The sequence below is a fragment of the Lissotriton vulgaris genome, chromosome 1_1 (assembly GCF_964263255.1).
Source record: "Lissotriton vulgaris chromosome 1_1, aLisVul1.2, whole genome shotgun sequence".
NCBI lineage: Eukaryota > Metazoa > Chordata > Amphibia > Caudata > Salamandridae > Lissotriton > Lissotriton vulgaris.
In genome coordinates, this window is record NC_141685.1 from 776526442 (window position 1) to 776544823 (window position 18382).

Here is an 18382-nt window from a genome sequence, read left to right on the forward strand (position 1 = left end):
ATTCTAGGCAGCGGTGAACAGATCTAACCAAAGCGCTCACCCACTGCTGAAAGAAACATTGTACCACCTCTGGATGGAAATGCCATTCGTGATCTGCTAGGCATCTTCGGCTTAGTTTGTCTGCTCTGGTGTTCAGAGAGCCTGCAAGGTGTTGAACCACAAGGGATATGCCCTGCAGTTCCAGTCATGTCGCTTGACTAAGGGTACATGACCACCACCCACCCTGTTTGTTGCAGTACAATATAGCAGTGGTGTTGTCCATGAACGCTTGTACTAGCATCCCCTTGATGGAGGGTAGACAGGCTTTTAATGCCAGCTGGATTAACCAGAACCCCAGAAGGTTGTTTAAGAGTCTGGATTCCACCGGAGCCCAGAGGCCACCTCTCCCAGATGGCTGCCCCATCCCAGGAGTGACAAATCCGTCACCACTGATAGATCTGGTTGGGGAAGGAAGAGGGGTCTTGTGCTGCACCAATTGCGGTTCTTTTACTTCAGATATTTTGTAGTTCCCTCGGAGATCTGGGCCATTTCAGAGAGATTCCCCTGATGCTGCACCCAATGGAACTTCAGTTCCCACTGAAGACCTCGCATATGCCACTGGGCATGTGTCACAAGATGAATGCATGAGGCCAGGAGGCCCAGCAGCATCAGAATCTGTTTCACCAAAACCCAGGATGGAGGCTGAAACATCAGTATCATAGCCTGAATATCCTTGGCTCGCTGCTCAGCAGGATAGGCCCGAAACTGCGCAGTGTCCAGAACTGCCCCGATGAAAAGGAGCTTCTGAGAGGGAATCAGGTGTAACTTTGGCACATTGATAGTGAACCCCAGTGAATGCAGGAGGTACGCCGTAGTCTGGAGGTGGGAGACGACAGCCTGAGGCAAGCTCGCCTTCAACAGCCAGTCATCGAAATAGGGAAAGACTGGAACCCCTGATCTGCGCAGATGAGCTGCGACCACCACTATCACTTTCGCGAACACCTGAGGGGCGCTGGTAATACCAAAGAGGAGCACAGTGAACTGAAAATGCTCGTGGCCTACCGTGAACCATAGGTAATGATTTGGGCAGGCAGGACTGGGATGTGAAAATAGGCGTCCTGCAAGGGTTGAGGGTAGACCAGACCTGAGCCAGTGTAAACATTTTTACACCTTTCAGAGGAAGAGGTTGACATTCTTGAGATCCAACATAGGACGCAGGCCTTTGTCCTTCTTGGGTACCAGGAAGCAGAGAGAACAACAACCACGATCTACTTCTGGCACAGGAACACTCTCAATGGCACCCTTGGCCAAGAGAGCTGTAACTGCCTGATAAAGAAGGGCCAAGTGATCCTCCCACATGCGATGGGATTGCAGTGGCATGGATGGAGGGGGTAGTCTCGAAGGGGAGGGAGTAGCCCCTTCAGACTATCTGCAAAACCCACCTGTCCGACGTGATGGTTTGCCAGTGGGGGAGCGGATAGCGGAGCCTGCTGCCCACTGGCAACTGGTCGCCCTGAAAAGTCAGACTGGAAGGGTTTGGAGGCAGCAGCAGAGGGGGAGCTGGTGGACTGGCCCACCCGCTGGCCATCAGACCCACGACTCTGGTTCCCACATCCCCGGCCGCGCTGAGGCTGGACAGCTTGCGCAGGCCTGTGGCTCTGGACGGGATGGGGCACCCCTTCCTTAGCCACGATCGGGTGGAAAACAGACTGCACAGGCAAAAGGTAAGGCCCAAGGATTTGCCCATAGCTCTGAATCCTTAAAGCGCTCGAACACGTCGTCTGCTTTGTCACCAAACAAGTGACAGCCATCAAAGTGCATGTCCAAAAGTGTTGATTGGACATCACCGAGAAGCCAGTGGACCTCAGTCAGACGTGGTGTCGCAGGGCTACAGACGTTGAAATTGTCCTGCCTAGCGAGTCGGCGGTGTCCAGTGCACATCGTATGGCGAACTTGGCTGTGTCTCTGTGGCCGACTAGAGAGACTCGCACTGACACATACGAGATTTAAAGTGGGTTTTATTGGTTTTAACAATCGCCTTCGTCATAAAGTGCTTCTATAATAGGGAAGTGGGCCTTCGCTTTCTTCTCCGGGGAAAGAAGACTTTTACGGGTCTCCAGGCTTCGCCTTCTCCACTCCAGCATGATCGGGGCGTGAACAGACGCCGTCCAGACGTTCCGGGACCCAAGAAAAAAAAAAGATAGACCAACTTCAGTCTGGTGTCCAATTTTTATAATGTGTAAAGGAGACACTCGGTGCACAAAAGCATAAACAAAAGGAAGTGCTGCAAGGTGTCGTTCGTGCTCAGGGCAGGGAGTGACAGGACCGTTCCAGTGGTGACTCAGGGAGGTTTAAACCCCTTCCTTTCCGCCCAACCCGAGATACGCGAACGTACCTGTGTAAGCCACGCTTCCCCTGAAGTGTGGCTAGGCGATACGCCTTGTCGTTGGCCTCCTGGCTTTGCTATTCTCTTGGCCGCGTCCGCTCTCTTCTCCTTCGCTACGTCCTCGTTCTGTCTTCGCTCTCCTCCACGCTTTGGCTTCCTCTCCTCCAGGTGTCGAACAACCAGGCGTCTGGGTGTTTCCGGTATTTTCTTAGTCGTCGACCTGCGCGTCACAAAAGGGGGTGGGGCTTGATGATCCAAACTCGGCCCAATTAAAGGAACAGTGTTCGCTTTTGTCCTCCGGCACAAACACTCCTGTCCTCGCTCGCTCCCAGGTTTCAGGCTGTTGTGTAGAGAGGGGAGAGAGGAGAGGGCACCGTTGACATTTGTAAGGGTTAGACTCATGCCTGCCTTGGATCTGGGCTGTCTCACCCAGTCACAGTCTCCCATCCACACAACCACACAGGAGAGTATGGCCCGGGCCTCCTCTGGGCAATGCGGCAGCACCTGCGCGACCGTGTCCCACACAGAATAGGAGTAACAGCCCAAGAGACATGCAGTGTTCACAGACAGCAGTCCTAAGCTAGCAGAAGAAAAAATCTTTCCAAAATGGTCCAGCTTCTTGGATTACCTATCAGGTGGAGCAGTAGGGAATGCGCCCTTGGTAGTCGAGGCTTGGACCACCAAGCTCTAGGAGGAAGGGTGTTGGGAGAGGAAAATGGGGTCGCCCGTGGCCGGGCGGTGGCGTCGGGCAATCATCCTATCCACAGGAGCCCCTGTGCTGGGCTTGGACCAAGTGCCCAGAAGGCCGTCCAGGAGGGCCTCATTGAACGGCAGCAGGGGCTCCAAAGAGGCTGCTGCCGGTTGAAGCACCTCGGTCAGGTGGTTAGTCCAGACCGCCACCGTAAGAACCTCAAGGTTCAAGGCCTCAGCCGCCCTATGCTACACCACAGTGTAATGGGCACCCTCCTCCATAGCCACGCTAGGAGGAGAAAGCATGGCAATGTCTGGAGAAGTATCCAGACCACTGGCCTCATCCAACTCGTCTCTAGTCTGGTTCTTTCAGCTTGTCTGCCAGAGGGTCCACAGACCCCTCCCAGTCCTCCTCACCATCCTCTGGTAGCCACTCAGGTCGATAGTGAACACCAGGGGAGAACAGAGGTACAAAAGTACTGGTCGACGCCATTCCGGCTCCGTGTCCACATCGAGGGGAAGGCTGGGCTCGACGTGGGTTGGGGACACATCCAGCGTCTGAGGAGGCGGAGGATTGGTGCCAGAGTAGGTGTGTGAGGTCGACCGGCACCCCCAGGGATCCAAGCCCATACCCCTGGGGGCCCTGGGGCACCGGCCCAAAGCTGCTGGCATCTAAGGCCTAAACACCCAGCCGAGTACGCGGGCCCGATGGCACGACGGCAGAGACGCGTTGCCCAAAGATGAAGTGGAGGACTTCGTAAAAACTACGATGTTGGGCAGGGGTCACTCCGGCTCCCGGGAAGGGAGGGAGGGAGGCTTGGAGTCGACCCAACAGGCTCTGCGGGCAGAGCTGGACGACTACCTTCCGCATCCCACGGTCGACGGACAGGGAGAACGCGAAGAGTGACTGTTTCTTCGCCTTCTTTTTGTGCTTCGACTTACCTGAAGAATTCGATGAGTGGTGGTGATTGCTCCGCCACCAGTCCCGCGACCTCCCTCTCAACCAGGACCTCAAGCAGTGCGGAGCAGACTGCCAGGCTTCCAGAAGTTTTAAGGACCACTCCTGCAAAGACTTCATGGTCATGACCCAAAAGTCAAAGGACGACTTGGATTGTGGTCACGCTCCAGTCACCAGAGGCGCACCAGACGTAGGTCTGTCACCGACCTCAGCTTGTGGCAGGAGCCGCAAGGCTTGAAGCCGGTCCGCCTATGTGACATCCCTGTGCACCAGGTGTCGAATGACTTGAAAAGATGTGGACACAAAGTCGAAAAAAAGACAGTCAAAAAGTGACTTGAGGTACCGCTCTCTCTGGATCTGCGCTGGCTGGCGTGGAAAAAGAAAGAACGGACGTCAGCGCAAAGGGGCGGCGTCTAAGTAAATACCATGATGTCATTCCGGCTATCACGACGCCAACGACGAACACGGAGTCGACCGATGCCACCTAACTATGTGCGGGGTACTGCTATGAAAACATTTTTCCAGATCCAGTCTGACGCCTGAGGGTAATTCTAAGGTAAGGAATCTATAACTACGGTCTCTTTCAAATATACCATGAAGTGTTAGCGTACATAGCAAAACCAAAAGGGGATGATGGACGGAGTGTTGAACATTGCAAGCACCACCCCTAGTCAACTGATCTGGGTTTAATCCATCAAAATTCTTTAGCTCACTCTGCGACCTCAGTTCAGACATGGCCACATGGAAATCAGTCTGACCCGGAGCCTCATGGGAACAGTCCAGCCCGAACTGCCAAGCCATGCCTTCCCTGGACCGGAAACAAGCTACAAGATTTGCTGCAGCTCTTAGGGACCCTCTTTAGTACCCATGCCCTAGGTACCATTTACTAGGAACTTAAAGAGGTGCTAAAGGTCTGGTCACTTGGGGATCAAGTGACCCGTTGTCTTGTTTTGGGGAATAAACACTTGCACTGGGGACCTGGTTAGCATGAACCCAGTGCACTTTAGTCAAAGTTGCATCAAAATACCAGGCAAAAAGTAAAGGGGACTACTGCAACAAAAACCCAGTTTCCTACAAAGGGCATGTCCTTGAGGGAATGTTGGAAGTCCAACAATAAGCCCATGTAGTTAATTCAGGAATGGTGTCGTAGCACCATGCTGATCCCCGACGGCCCAACCCACGCAGTAAGTCATTTCCAAGCCTGAATAGGTTGAATATTTTGATACGCCCTGGCTATTAGTCAATAGGCAATGCTAGCAGGGGCGGCTCCTCTGCTAAGGCGGAGGAGCGTCGCCCCACTGCTTTATAGCAGTGCAAAGTAACAATAAAATGATAACGGCTGTTCATTATTATCATGTTATTTTTACTTTTACAGTTCAACAGCAGTGCATCACTGTTGATAGGGTTGGCCGGAGGGGTGCTGGCTGCACCTAAAGTGCGATGAAGGTTTGGCCGGCCGTCTCAGCAGACCAAACCGTCATGCACGCTGTGCATGTTCTCCACAGGCTGTATTATACAGCTTTAGTGGAGAACATGGTCAGCCTCCAAGCCCCCGTCTGAGCGCTGAACCACAGCGCTTAGACCAATTACAATACTGCTTAAGTAAGCGTTGGGATTGGTCAAGGGATTCTGTGAGGCTGGGTGGTTCCTGCTGGAGAAGACGCAGCAGCTTTGATGGCAACTGCGAACTCCAAGTAAGTTTTCTTTTCTTTTTAATTTCCTCCCCCTTTGCTCCCCTTCCCACGCCCATTCGGGAGCAGCCGCTTCTGATTGCAAGGTGGGTTGGATGTCTCCTGGGATAGGTGTCAATATGTTCACCACTTTGCCCAATAATGCATGCGAATAGGTATACTACTGTGGTCTCAGGTGTACTACTGTGGTCTCTGCAGAGTGTGCTGGGTTTCAGAGTTCGATAAGGTGATCAAATCAAATTCCGGCATAGGTGTTGGAAAGAGGAAACTTTGTGGTGTTGATCGCAGCACAGAGGATTGTGTTGAATGTTGTGCCAGATTCAGAGTTGCCAGCACCATAATGAAGGAAGGGGCTTGGATTGGATTGAGATTTAGCTGCACAGCCCGCGTCGAGGATGGATTCGCCGGTGGTATCTTGACTGGAGGTCACCTTGGATACTTGGGGCCCGAAGCCACACCAGAGGGACCCTGTGGGGCAACAAAGAAGAAGTGGAAGGCTTTTTCAGCTCCTCTAGCGGTTGTGGCTTTGCAGATGCTCCGGAAAAGTGGGGCACGTCTGGATCAGCTCCAGACTATTCCAAAGCAGGGAAATGAGACTGTGGCCTAGAAGTGTACGGGGTTTTGCACAAATCCAAATGGTGAGAGTGGTGGCACGATGGACACATGTTTGGACTGCTTGAGGTTCTTTGACTTTTTGAACTACTAGAGGCCCATGACTTCAAAGATGACCGGTCACGTAAGTTGCTTCATGAGTGAGAGACAGTTGTCATGACCTCGACTGTCACCAGGACTTCTTACTAAGTTCAGCAATGGCGAATTTTGCTTTGCGGATGGCTTGCGATTCTTCTTCACGCAGCACTTGAATGCAGAGTCATGTTTGGATCCAAAACATCAAAGACAGATGACATGGGTGTCGGTTTAATTTTAGGGGGAGAAATGCCTACACACTAAAGAAAAGTTTCAGGGAAAAATTCCTCTCAAAATGACAGGATTAAAAAAACTCCAGATGAGTGTCAGTAGGCATGGAAAGACAGCAACAGGTGGGGGCCCGAACATCACATCAAAGGCGGGACGGATCTGATACAGAGTTACACAACAACACCTGTTGACATACAAGAGAACTGCTAGCAAATGTTTCCATACCTAGCCTGGCTCCTAGGGAAATTCATAGGAGGAGGAATCTGTGGTTAGAAGTCTATCAGAAAAATGGCTCTCAGGTAATATTTCCTTTTTCGGTTTATTTCACTAGTTACTGTTCAAAGTTGTATGACCTACCTCAGTTTCATCGCCTTCATATGCATCATTGCCCTCTGCACTACCGGTTTCTTCATTACTTTCACCTTCTTCGCCCATCCCTGTGTCATCATCTTCCTCATCGTCTTCCTCCTCTTCGTCCTCTTCATATTCCTGTGGAATGTACATAGCAACGTAAGAAAGCCTTGTGATTGCATTTTAATACACAGGAGAAATATTCATATTTTTAAGGTAGCATAGCACTTAAGGTTGCCAGAGTGAGTACCAGGTCCTCCAAGTGCGATAAACAAATCGGGAGGAGATGCTGAAGCACCACCACCCTTCTCCAACCTTAACTTGGCTCCTGCTGGAACACTAGTTTTGATTGAAACTTACTTTGTCCCTCCATTTGGGAGCGTTACATTACATTCTTGGAAAACCTCTACTGACTTGCAGTAGTGTAGAATAATGCTGTAAGTGACATGCTTGACTAACAGGAGTACTCCAGTTACATACCTTTGCAGCACAAGAATCCAGATGATCCACAAAAGCCCCTTAGTTCTCCTAGTCTTCTACATCCCACCATTCTAAAACTAGAACTGGCTGTACTCTGCTATAGAGGATTCTTGGGCTAGGTCGCTACTCTAGTCTAAGTGGCATTGACATGACAAAATATGTTCAAATGTTGTCTCCAGGAAATCCTTAATACTCTTTGTTGTACCCAATGCCTAGTTAAATACACCCTCCAACCTGCAAAACTCCAACTTCAAGAAGAGATGTTTGTGGTGACCATACTCAGAGGGTGAGCAAGGCTAGCAATCTGTCAGACTGCGATGTCAAGATCAGAACTTTGGAATGATGAATGATCCACTGAAGACAATTAACTTTGGGGTGTAAACACTGGTTTACATCAATATTTAAATTGCTTAACTCAGAGTTTAGCACTCCTTCACCACTATTTTTAAAGGATACGTGGAGTTGTGCAGATGAGTAACAGTTTGTTGCGGAGGGGGAAAAAAGCCCGCTCTTTCTTTCCATGGCTCACACATGGGAATTGGGAAATTTTCTGTCATTTGTGCAGATTAAGTGATAGTCAGGACTGCAGAAGACTGAAGAGGAAAATCTCTGTCACTCCTCATGCACCGACAAATGAGGCAAATAGGTTTTTAATTGCTGAGGGACAACAACTGTATAGGATGCCCCAGACTGCCAGCAGAGGTCCGGATGACCATTTTTGTCAGTGCTAGGGCTATCAGGCATGCTCCACTGCTGACACAAATGTACTGTAGCGGTTGGGAAAATGGAGCAGAAAGCCACAAGGATTTATCATTCCCTCCATCCGTTTTTCTTTTTTTTAAGAGAGTACAATGTACGAATAGCCTTATAGACTGTCTGTGGCTTGGGCCAAAAAAGGCTGGAACTACCTAATCAGATGGGCAACTAATCACAGTGGCATTTTAAGTATGTAAAACACTAACCATTATTATTGAGCAAAACATTTGCTGGTCCATTTAAAGCCTAATCAATTGACCTCTCTTTGCAATTAAGAAAGGAGTCATTGTACATAAACTTTGCCTTCAGTGGAAAATGAAGGGGAAAAAGTCTAGAAATCATACCTCTTGTTCACCATCTTCATTTTCCTCATCATCTTCCTCTTCGTCGCTGTCTATGACAATCACATCAGGCCCTTTGGGTTGATCATCCTGGGATGACTGAACCTCCTGCTCGGATGACTGAGGAACAAGATCCAGGAGAAGGGACTGTGAGGCCTCTTCGCTGTCTTCAATGTGAGGGTAAAAACTCTGAGAGCCCACCTAGAATAATTGAATCAATATTCAGGTTTTCTGCACACTTTTGCAGCTGGACAAATTGCACGAATTTGAATTAGAATATTTAGAGTACATTTAGAGGACCCCATTAGTCCTGAACTCACAAAAGAACCAATGTAACAGCAAATGCTTAAAACAAAGACATGTTCAACTGAGCTGCTCAAGTTATGCTGAAGCAATTCATGTTTTTTCAATCCAATTGCCATAAGCTCTTTTAAGATTACCAATCATTAATCAGCTAGGCAGCATGAAGTAGAAAAGAAGCTCTAAATGTCTAAAATTACTTAAGAGGAAAACAATTTTAAAAGTCAAATGCATTACATATCCGCAACATAATTTTTTTACAGATTCTGCCACCTGGAAGTTGAATCCAGAATATACCTTCAATGTAAGAAACACAAACTATAGGCATTAGAATACCAACTAATACCCTCATGACATGTGAATGAACTGAAGCATCTCCTTGAGTTACTGTCCATTCTTTATATATTTACCTTTAAATATCAAAAATGCTAATCACACCTGTACTGGTAAATCTTGTCAAAAACCCTCATCCTAGTCTTTGTATAGTGATATTTCTGAGACAAAGTATAGCATACTTTTTTGTACCCGCTATGCCCCGGAGGGTGATGAAACAGATTGTGAAAACCGAAGATAACTTCAAAAGGCTGCATATATATAGTTGGGAAAACATGGGTTCGAATGATATATCCTTTAAAGTTTTTTTCCAGGCACCATGCCTTGAACCATTTTGTAGCACGAACTGCATTATAGCACATTAAGCACAAGAGTGACAGCAAAATGGAAGGGGAAATAAGCATTTCAGCATCTAAAGGAACTACGATACTACCGGGCATAAAGGATAAAGTTCATTCCAGGGAGACTAGATAGCTGGTTAAGGGACTATGATGAATCTGTCCAAAAAAAAGTAACCATCAGTAGAACAAAAAGGCACTTCCACCAAAGATTAATTCTACACCATTTGTATATTTAACAGATTAACATGAACATAGTAAAGAGACAGGTATACTAAGTTGGACTTAATACCACAGCTAGCATTTGGTAGCTCAGCCATCAACTTAACCAAGTGTTGTCACAGAAGTTAAGCAAAGTCTTGTTTGTCAGAGCAAAATGCACCTTTCCAGAGAATTTAAGTAAATCATGAATGAACCATGGACTGCCGCTGAGAATTGATAGCCAAATTCTAACAAAGATATTTGAAACTCATTAATTACCTACAGTAGTGCTCTTTCTGGTGCGTACTCTAACCATAGATTATTCACAGAAGGAATACACCAAAGCGCAGTTCATCTGGAGAACTGCCATGTACCTCCATGACTGTTCCACCCTAAAAATATAGAGCGGCACACTTGCATCAACCTAAGTTTCTTAATCTTTCACCCACAGATCTGGATCACTATACTAGACAAAACAAATTTGCAAGAGACAAGTGTGCCAAAACATAACTTGGAGCCATATCGATCAATCAATAATTTGTAGAGCGCACTAATCAGCCATGAGGGTCTCAAGGCGCTGAGCGGGGGCAAGGTCAGTGGAGCGAAGCAGGCGGTTCGGGATGTAGAGGTGAGACGTTTGTTGAGGTATGCTGGTCCGGCGTTATGCAGTGCTTTGTGGGCTTGGGTGAGGAGCTTGAAGGTGATCCTCTTGTTGACTGGGAGCCAGTGGAGGTCTTTCAGGTGGGCAGTGATGTGGGTGTGGCGGGGTATGTAGAGGAGGCGGCATGCGGAGGCGTTCCGTACGCGTTGGAGTCTCTTCTGGAGTTTGGCCGTGGTACCAGCGTAGTGGGCATTGCCGGAGTCTAGCCTTCTGCTGACGAGGGTCTGTGTGACCGTCCTTCTGGTTCCAGTGGGGATCCATCTGTAGATCATGCAGAGGGTGTTGAAGCAGGAGGAGGAGACGGTGTTGACTTGATGGGTCATTGAGAGCAATGAGTCCAGGATGAACCCCTGGTTACGTCTTGGTGGGTGGGAGTGGGTGCGGCTGGCCACCAGGAGTCGTCCCAGGTGGAGGGAGTGGATCCGTGGAGGAGGACCTCTGCCTTGCCGGAGTTAAGTTTCAGGCGGGTGGCCTGCATCCAGCTGGAGATGGCCTCCATTCCTTCATAGAGGTTAGTTTTGGCGAGTGAGAGGATCAGTGGAGTGTTGTCGGCGTAGGAGACGATATTGAGGTTGTGCGAGCAGACTATGGCGAGCGGTGCCATGAAGACGTTAAAAAGGGTAGGGCTGAGGGATGATCCTTGGGGCACACTGCAGATCTTGGTGGCTTCAGAACAGAATAGGGGAGGCGGACCATCTGGGTTCTGTCAGTGAGGAAGGGGGTGGTCCAGTCCAGGGCTTTGCTGCATATTCCTGCGTCATGTAGGCATGTGCGTAGGCATGTGCGTACGGTGTGGTAGCAGGTTGTCGAATGCGGCCGAGAGGTCCAAGAGGAAGAGGGCCGCGGTTTCGCCGTTTTCCAGTAGGTTCCTGATGTCGTCTGTGGCAGCAATGAGGGCGGTTTCGGTGCTTTGATTGCTGCCGAATCCGGATTGGGACGGGTCCAGGATGTTGTTCTCCTGGAGGAAGTGGGTCAGTTGCCTGTCGACGAGGTTTTCGATGACTTTCTCCAGGAACGGAAGAAGAGCCAGAAGTTCTTGAGGTCCTTTGGATCCACTGTGGGTTTGAGTAGGGCGTTGATCTCAGCGTGCTTCCAGCTTTCCGGGAAGGTGGCGGTCTCGAAGGAGCTGTTGATGATTTTCCGGAGTTGGAGTGCGATGATGCAGGTTGCTTTGTTGAAGATGTGGTGAGGGGGCAGGGGTCAGATGGTGAGCTGGAATGGATGGTGTTCATGGTCTTGGTGTGGTCGTCGTTGACGTGGGTCAAGGAGAGCTGGCGGTTGGTGAGGCTGGGGGGCGGGGAGTCTGCAGTGTCGGTGGCTGTTGGGAGGGTCTGGGTGTAGAAGCTGTCATGGAGGATTACGATCTTGCGATGAAAGAAGGCGGCTAGGGAGTCGCATAGGTCTTGCGACGGCAGGATGTTGGAGCTGGAGCTGGGGTTGGAGAGTTCCTTTATGATGTTGAGCTCTTTGCTGTTGCGTGCATTGACGATGTGTTCCTTGAAGGAGGTCCTTTTGGTGGCTCAGATGAGTTGGTGGTGCTTGCGGCTTGCGTTCTTTAGGGCTGCGTGGTTGTCCGGTGTCTTTTCGTGGCGCCATTTTCTCTCGAGTCTTCAGCAAGTCCGCTTGGCTTCCTGGAGGTCGGTGGTGAACCAGCTGGCCTTTATGTCGGTGCGTCTGTTCAAAAGGTTTTTTGATCGGGTGTGAGTGTTGGCGCAGTTGTCGATCCATTGCCTGAGGTTGCTGGCGGGTGCGTTGGTGGTGTCTGTCGGTGGGTCTCGGGCAAGGGTGGTGATGAGCTGGTCTTCTGTGACCTTGTTCCAGCTGCAGTAGGGGATCCGTTGCAGGTGGTGGTTCGTGGTGGATTTCTTGAAGGTGAGGTGGATGCAGTGGTGGTCGGTCCAGTGGAGTTCGGTGGTGTGGCTGAAGGTGACGTGGTGGCTGGCGGAGAGGATAGGGTTGAGCGTCCTATTATGTCCAGGAGTCCACATCACAGATCTGTGAGATAGAAAGGCAGTGAGGAATTTGGGAAGTATACATTAACCTTTGGTAAAGCTTTTTCTGGGGTATACTCTACCCAACTCCAAACATGGTGGGTCTGGGGAGAAGACTCAAAGCATTGCAGGGCTAAGCAAGCAAAATGGTTTTTGCATCAGACTAGCTTTTTATGCAGTATACCAAAATGAGGTACGGTATGTAGTAAGTCCAGCCAACCCTTATTGGCTTACAGGGTTTAAATGAATAATCCCAAATCTCTCTTGTGGTAGTGTGAGAAAGCATTTTATGTTTATCAGGGGGTAGTGTTAAGCATTTGTTGTACACACAGAGTCAATACATGAGAGACACACTCCAGAAGAAACTCAAAACTAATTTAGAAAAATAACATGGATTTTTATAACATTTTAGACGCGAAGAACTTCGTAATCGGGTAAGTTCTCTCAAGCTATCAATTTTTACAGTCAAGCAAAAAAGTTACATAAACGCGTTTTTACGTGGTAATGTTTTCCAATGGAGAAAGAAATGCATACTGCATATGAGTATTTACAAATTTATTTCGGGGGGTCCTCTTTAGGACTTAAGATGCTAGGGGTTCACTGTCACAAGATCCACCAGCAGTTACCCAAACTGGAGTGTCTAAGTGCAGCAGTGTTGGATGGATTGGTAGCCTTGTGCTACACCATTGACAAAGGGGAAGGGGGGAGGAGCGAGCAACTAGAAATAAGCTGCAGAGGGGGACTTGGGGATAAGTCCGGAAGCTCAAGACGGGAGGCTCAGTTTGAGAGGGTCTTGGAAGCAGGAGGGCACAGTCCATGTTCGTGGACCCTGGCAGGGGAGCTTGGGTGCAGAGGATTTGGTCGGCTGTTCTCATGCTTCAAAGTCACTCAGAGGTCTTGGTCAGGACTGCAGAGGACAGCTGGGCTACTCTAGGTCCAGGCCTCTGCGATGCGGACATCCCTAGTCGGCTAGTAAGGCCCTGCCAGATGGTTGGCGATCAGTAAGATGTTCTGTTGGTCCATCCACTTCCATGGGCATAGAAACCAGGACCCCATTGCTCTTTGTCTGTTCCAATATTACATGGCAGCAGTGTTATCCCAGAGGATCTGCACTTGCCTCGCCTATGCTGGATGGCTTTCAAAGTCAGACAAACTGCATCAGGCATAAGATCTCCACCTCTCCAGGGTGAGCCACAGCAGTAACGCGTCATTCATAACTGTGAAGTCGTGCAAAGAGGATGGTTGTGTTTGGCTGCTACTACAAAATATCCTGTGCAGTTTCCTTTGAGATCAGGTCGGCGTCAGACAGACAGCACTGATGCTAGGCCCACTGAAGCCATAGGTTCTACTGCATATACCATCCCGGTGTTCAGGAGGACGATGCTCAAGGCTAGGAGTTAAAAAAGCCTTAGAGCTGTCCTCACTAAGACTCAGGTTCATGAGATGAATACCTTGGACTCATGGCAGTAGAACGGCCCTGAAGACCGGTGCACAGAACAGCCCAAATGAAGGGAATCCAATGCCTTGGGCACAGGTGGGACCTCAGCACATTGATGGAAAAACCCAAGTAAGGTGGAGAATTAGTGGTCACATAGGGGGCAAGTAGCCCATTGGCTACTACCCTACACACCTCTAACTGCACTAAATCAAGTATTCAGGGGAGCCCCTGCTACCTGGAAATGAGATCCTACCAACCTAAAAGGAGGACACTGAAGAGCCACAAAATCAAGACAGACTTGGGTCTCAATTGGCTGATGCTATGGGGTACCTCTGCCACAGCTGCGAAAAAGGGAGGGTTAATGTGACTGGCAGGGCAGATAAGCTCAGGGAGAGTCTGTGGCCAAATGGTGACAGATAATGTTTAGGAAAAAGATAACACCAGTTCTTCATATTACTTCACCACACAAAATACATAACATGTGGCGCTATGACAACAAATCCTAGAGAATGGACAGAATGAATACGTTTGGGATTACGCATCAGAAAATTATTCAGACATCCACAGAATATTCACAAATAAAAAATGCAAAAGCAGTGACAAAATGATACGTACTTCGAAAAATTCAAAACAAATTAACCAACATTTTTCAAAAGTAATTCTTTGAACTGGAAGCTATCAAGTGGATGACAAGCTGTGAACACATTTTTAGAGACAAACATCTACTTATGAGAGTTAAAAAAAAAAATCAATGATTTAATAGTAATGTTGTGGAGAAGCTAAAAAAATCTAAATAGTTTAAAATTGAATAAGGCATCCTCTATTGCTTTCACTGTAACTACATAATTAACATCTTTCACAAAACAAAAAGATTCCCTTACACCAATATGTAACTTGCCCTTCAACCTCTAAAAATGCCAAGTAAGGTTAAACTATATTGTCAAGACAGAAAAAGGCTGAGGTCCCCAGCAGCAAACCTAAAAGTAAAATCAGCAGTGTTAAGTCACCAGAAATGCAATAATTTAAGGCACAGCCACATAACTTGAACTACAAATATTTTAGAATGGCACGGTATTAATGTACAAAGGGGTCGGTAGAACAAATACATAGAGAAGCAAAGTTGATAAAGCATTAATACTCTCTAGATGCACAAATGTATTTAGAGACAGAATTTTTTTGTTTTTTATGAACATAGTTAGGATATTAATGTTTGAGCAGCGTAATATAATTCCACATCTGGATTACTAGAATTAAAAGAACCATGAAAGATAACTTTTCCAGGAACTAAGATGTAAGGATTGCGAGGAAAGCACAGTAAAGGAGAGAGGAAGTTAATAACAGGAGCAATAAAAATATCTGGACTTGGTTATACAGAGTTAAGAACATGTCTGACCTGTCTTACACAATATAGTAAACTTTTTCAAAAGAAAGTGTTGTTGTTTGGTTTGAAGATTTTTGAAAATGATGAATTCTAGGGTACATAATGAGAAAATCAAATGAAAAGTAAAGTGCCATACAAAATTAGTATACAACTAATCAGTCCAAGAACAAACACTGGATGTCAGGATAGGCCAACAGACTGACTACCCCCATTCTTAAATGCTGCAAGTCCTAATTCCCAGCTCACCTCCGGGACAGAATTAGACTCCTGGCTAAAAACCTGCTGCTCCGTTTCAGCATGCGGGCCCTCTTCTACCATAGGTGATGTTTCCTCCTATCAAACAGAAAGAAGAAACAAAATAATTAATACACACGTTCACAGAACTTTAAAATTTTACATTTCTTTAACATCCATTCACATTGCATGCTTTACATAGAGTATAGAGAGCTTATTGAACAACTTACATTTGGTAATGTGTGTCAGATAGAGACTGCATTTAACCGTAGATTCCTTACATTAGAATATTCCCCAGGCGTCAGACTGGATCCGAAAAGTCTAGAGCTCCCTGGTAGGCAGGGTCGTTCGGCTCCGTGTTGGCTTTGTCGGCACTGCCAGAAGTGACATGCATGGTGCCTATATAGGCACTACCCCAGCGCACAGACATCAGCTTATTTTTGATACATATCCACGAAAGAAGCACGGAGCCAGGACAAAATGCTGAAGGACCAGTGTGCAGACACCAGGGACCTACAAGGGCTACCCAATGTAGAGAAATCCGTTCGCAAAGGGGAGAGGATCAGCAAGGAATCTGGGGCTAGATGGTCTCTACCAAATATGAGTCTTTACCAAATATGATAGAGACTTTTAACAGCAATTTACTTGCTTTCGAATAGATGCCCAAGGAATACCTCCTCTGAGGTGGGTCTGCTATCAGATCTGGAAGTCCAGGAGAACAGAACAGGCTAAATGCCAGTCACAACAGACCTAACTGTCCTGTAATGGTGCTTGTCAATCAGGTGCGAATACCCCCCCACATCGTAGCCTGATCGATGTCCAGGACAGGTACGCTGCGAGCTTTGGCTCTGGTGTAATGGGCATGCTACCCCTCAGGGGATTGCTTTTTGAGGTGGTCCTCTTCTGCATGGTCTCCATCTTCTCGGCTCCAACAAACCAGATAAAGTGGATCGTCCACCCAGAACTTTTTGGTATGATCAATGTAGAATGATAACTCTTTATGAGCCTTTCTATTTTGTAAGAATGAGGTGGAGCAAAGAAGGTCGCCGAGTGATCGATTGGCCTACATGAAAGGGTGTCACTACTTTCGGTAACAAGCATTTATAATGCAATAGGTCTCGCAGCATTAAAGTTTGAGTTATTGGCATTGTGTATGACAATGCGTTGCATAAATTTTTTAGCAAACTTTGAATTGGTGAGCAGGGAGAGTGTGCAAGAGTATGCTGTTGCTCAGAGCTTATATTATTCACACAGCTCTGATGATGCACCTCACGCACGGGGCTGACGCAGTTATTATTCACACCGCTCTGATGCTGCACCTCAGGCACGGACTCACAGCTGTTATTATTCACACAGCTCTGATAATGCACCTCAGCACGGGGCTGACGCACAAGTTACTACTTGTGTAACGATATATCTGTAAGAGACATTAGTTACTGATAGATTCCTTACCTTAGAATATCCCCAGGCGTCAGACTGGATCCGGAAATTTTTGCGTAGCAGTATCCTTGCACGTCGGTAGGCGTCGTCTGCTGCTCCGCGTCAGTCGTCTGCGCCGTGATGACGTCGTCTGAGTACTTAGACGCTGCCTCCGCGTGCTGACGTCAGTTCTTAGATACAGCTTTTCCAGGCCAGAAACGCAGAGCTATGCTAAAAACCAACACTGGTGCCTTGAAACCAGGGCCCTGAAAGGGGATGACCTTAACCCTAGATATCAGTTCAGAGAACGGGGAGGATGGGTGGGTCGGTAAGGAATCTATCACTAACTAATGTCTCGTACAGATATATTGTTACACAAGTAGTAACTTGTGCATCTGAAAGAGACACGTTAGTGATAGATTCCTTACCTTAGAATAGATACACCAGCACTACCAACCCCGGTGGGGAGTCTGCGAACCAATAATCACACCAGAAAGCCCTGGAGGACGGAACGGCCAAAGAAGCCATCCCTCCTGACTTGACTGTCCAGGCAATAATGTCTTGCAAACGTGTGCAGCGAGGCCCACGTAGCTGCCTGGCAAATGTCCTGCAAGGGAACTCCTCGGCTCAGGGCAGTGGTAGTCGCCGTGGCCAGAGTGGAATGAGCCCTCAGTCCAACAGGGCGTTCCTTCTTAGCCAAGGAGTAGCACGCCTGGATACACAAGATGATCCACCGCGAGATGGTCCGCTTGTGTACCGCGTTTCGCTACAAAGAGTTGGTCATCCATCCGGAACTGGCGTGTCGATCTAGATAGTAAGAGAGCGCACGTTTTGGGTCCAGACGGTGGAGCCTCTCTTCCTCTCTCGAGGGATGCGGAGGCTTAAAGAAGGTGGGCAAGGTGATGGATTGCCCGATGTGGAAGGCTGTGACTACCTTGGGCAGGAAAGAGGGCCTTGTCCGCAACACAACCTTGTCCGGGTGGACCGATAGGAAAGGAGGTTTACAAGATAGAGCCTGGAGCTCAATCACTCTCCTGGCAGAGGTGATGGCTACCAGGAAGGCAGTATTCAAAGTAAGAAGGAGGAGAGGACAGTTGTGAAGTGGCTCGAAGGGAGCGAACATCAGAAAAGTAAGAACCAAGTTCAAGTCCCACTGAGGCATCACAAAGGGAACAGGAGGGAACGTATCTGTGATGCCTTTCAGGAATCGATTAACAATAGAGGACTTGAACAAAGAAGGTTGATCAGGCAGCCTCAAAAAGGCTGAAAGAGCAGAAAGGTAGCCCTTGATCGTGCCCAGAGCAGAGCCCTGCTGGGCAAGAGAAAGAAGAAAGAGAAGAACCTCAGAAAGAGGGGCAGAGAGAGGATCCACAGCCTTTGCTGTGCACCATGCCACAAATCTGTTCCACCTGCAGGCGTATACCGACTGTGGAGGGACGCCTGGCTGCCAGAATGATGTTACAGACTTCAGGAGGCAAGTCAAATGGCCTCAACTGTCGCCGCTCAATCTCCAAGCATGGAGGTGGAGACTGGACA

The 18382-nt window shown here is 48.2% G+C and overlaps 1 protein-coding gene across 2 annotated transcripts in view; it reads right to left on the minus strand.

Moving 5' to 3' along the window:
- Window positions 1–18382, minus strand: part of TPR (translocated promoter region, nuclear basket protein) — a 684526-nt gene that overhangs the window by 254053 nt on the left and 412091 nt on the right. For both annotated transcript variants that reach the window (XM_086956072.1, XM_086956065.1), the window contains exons 39-41: window positions 15440–15526; window positions 8554–8751; window positions 6980–7111 (exon numbers count right to left, since the gene is read on the minus strand). In XM_086956072.1, coding sequence (XP_086812198.1) covers window positions 6980–7111; window positions 8554–8751; window positions 15440–15526 — 417 coding nt within the window. The remainder of the gene's footprint in view (window positions 1–6979; window positions 7112–8553; window positions 8752–15439; window positions 15527–18382) is intronic.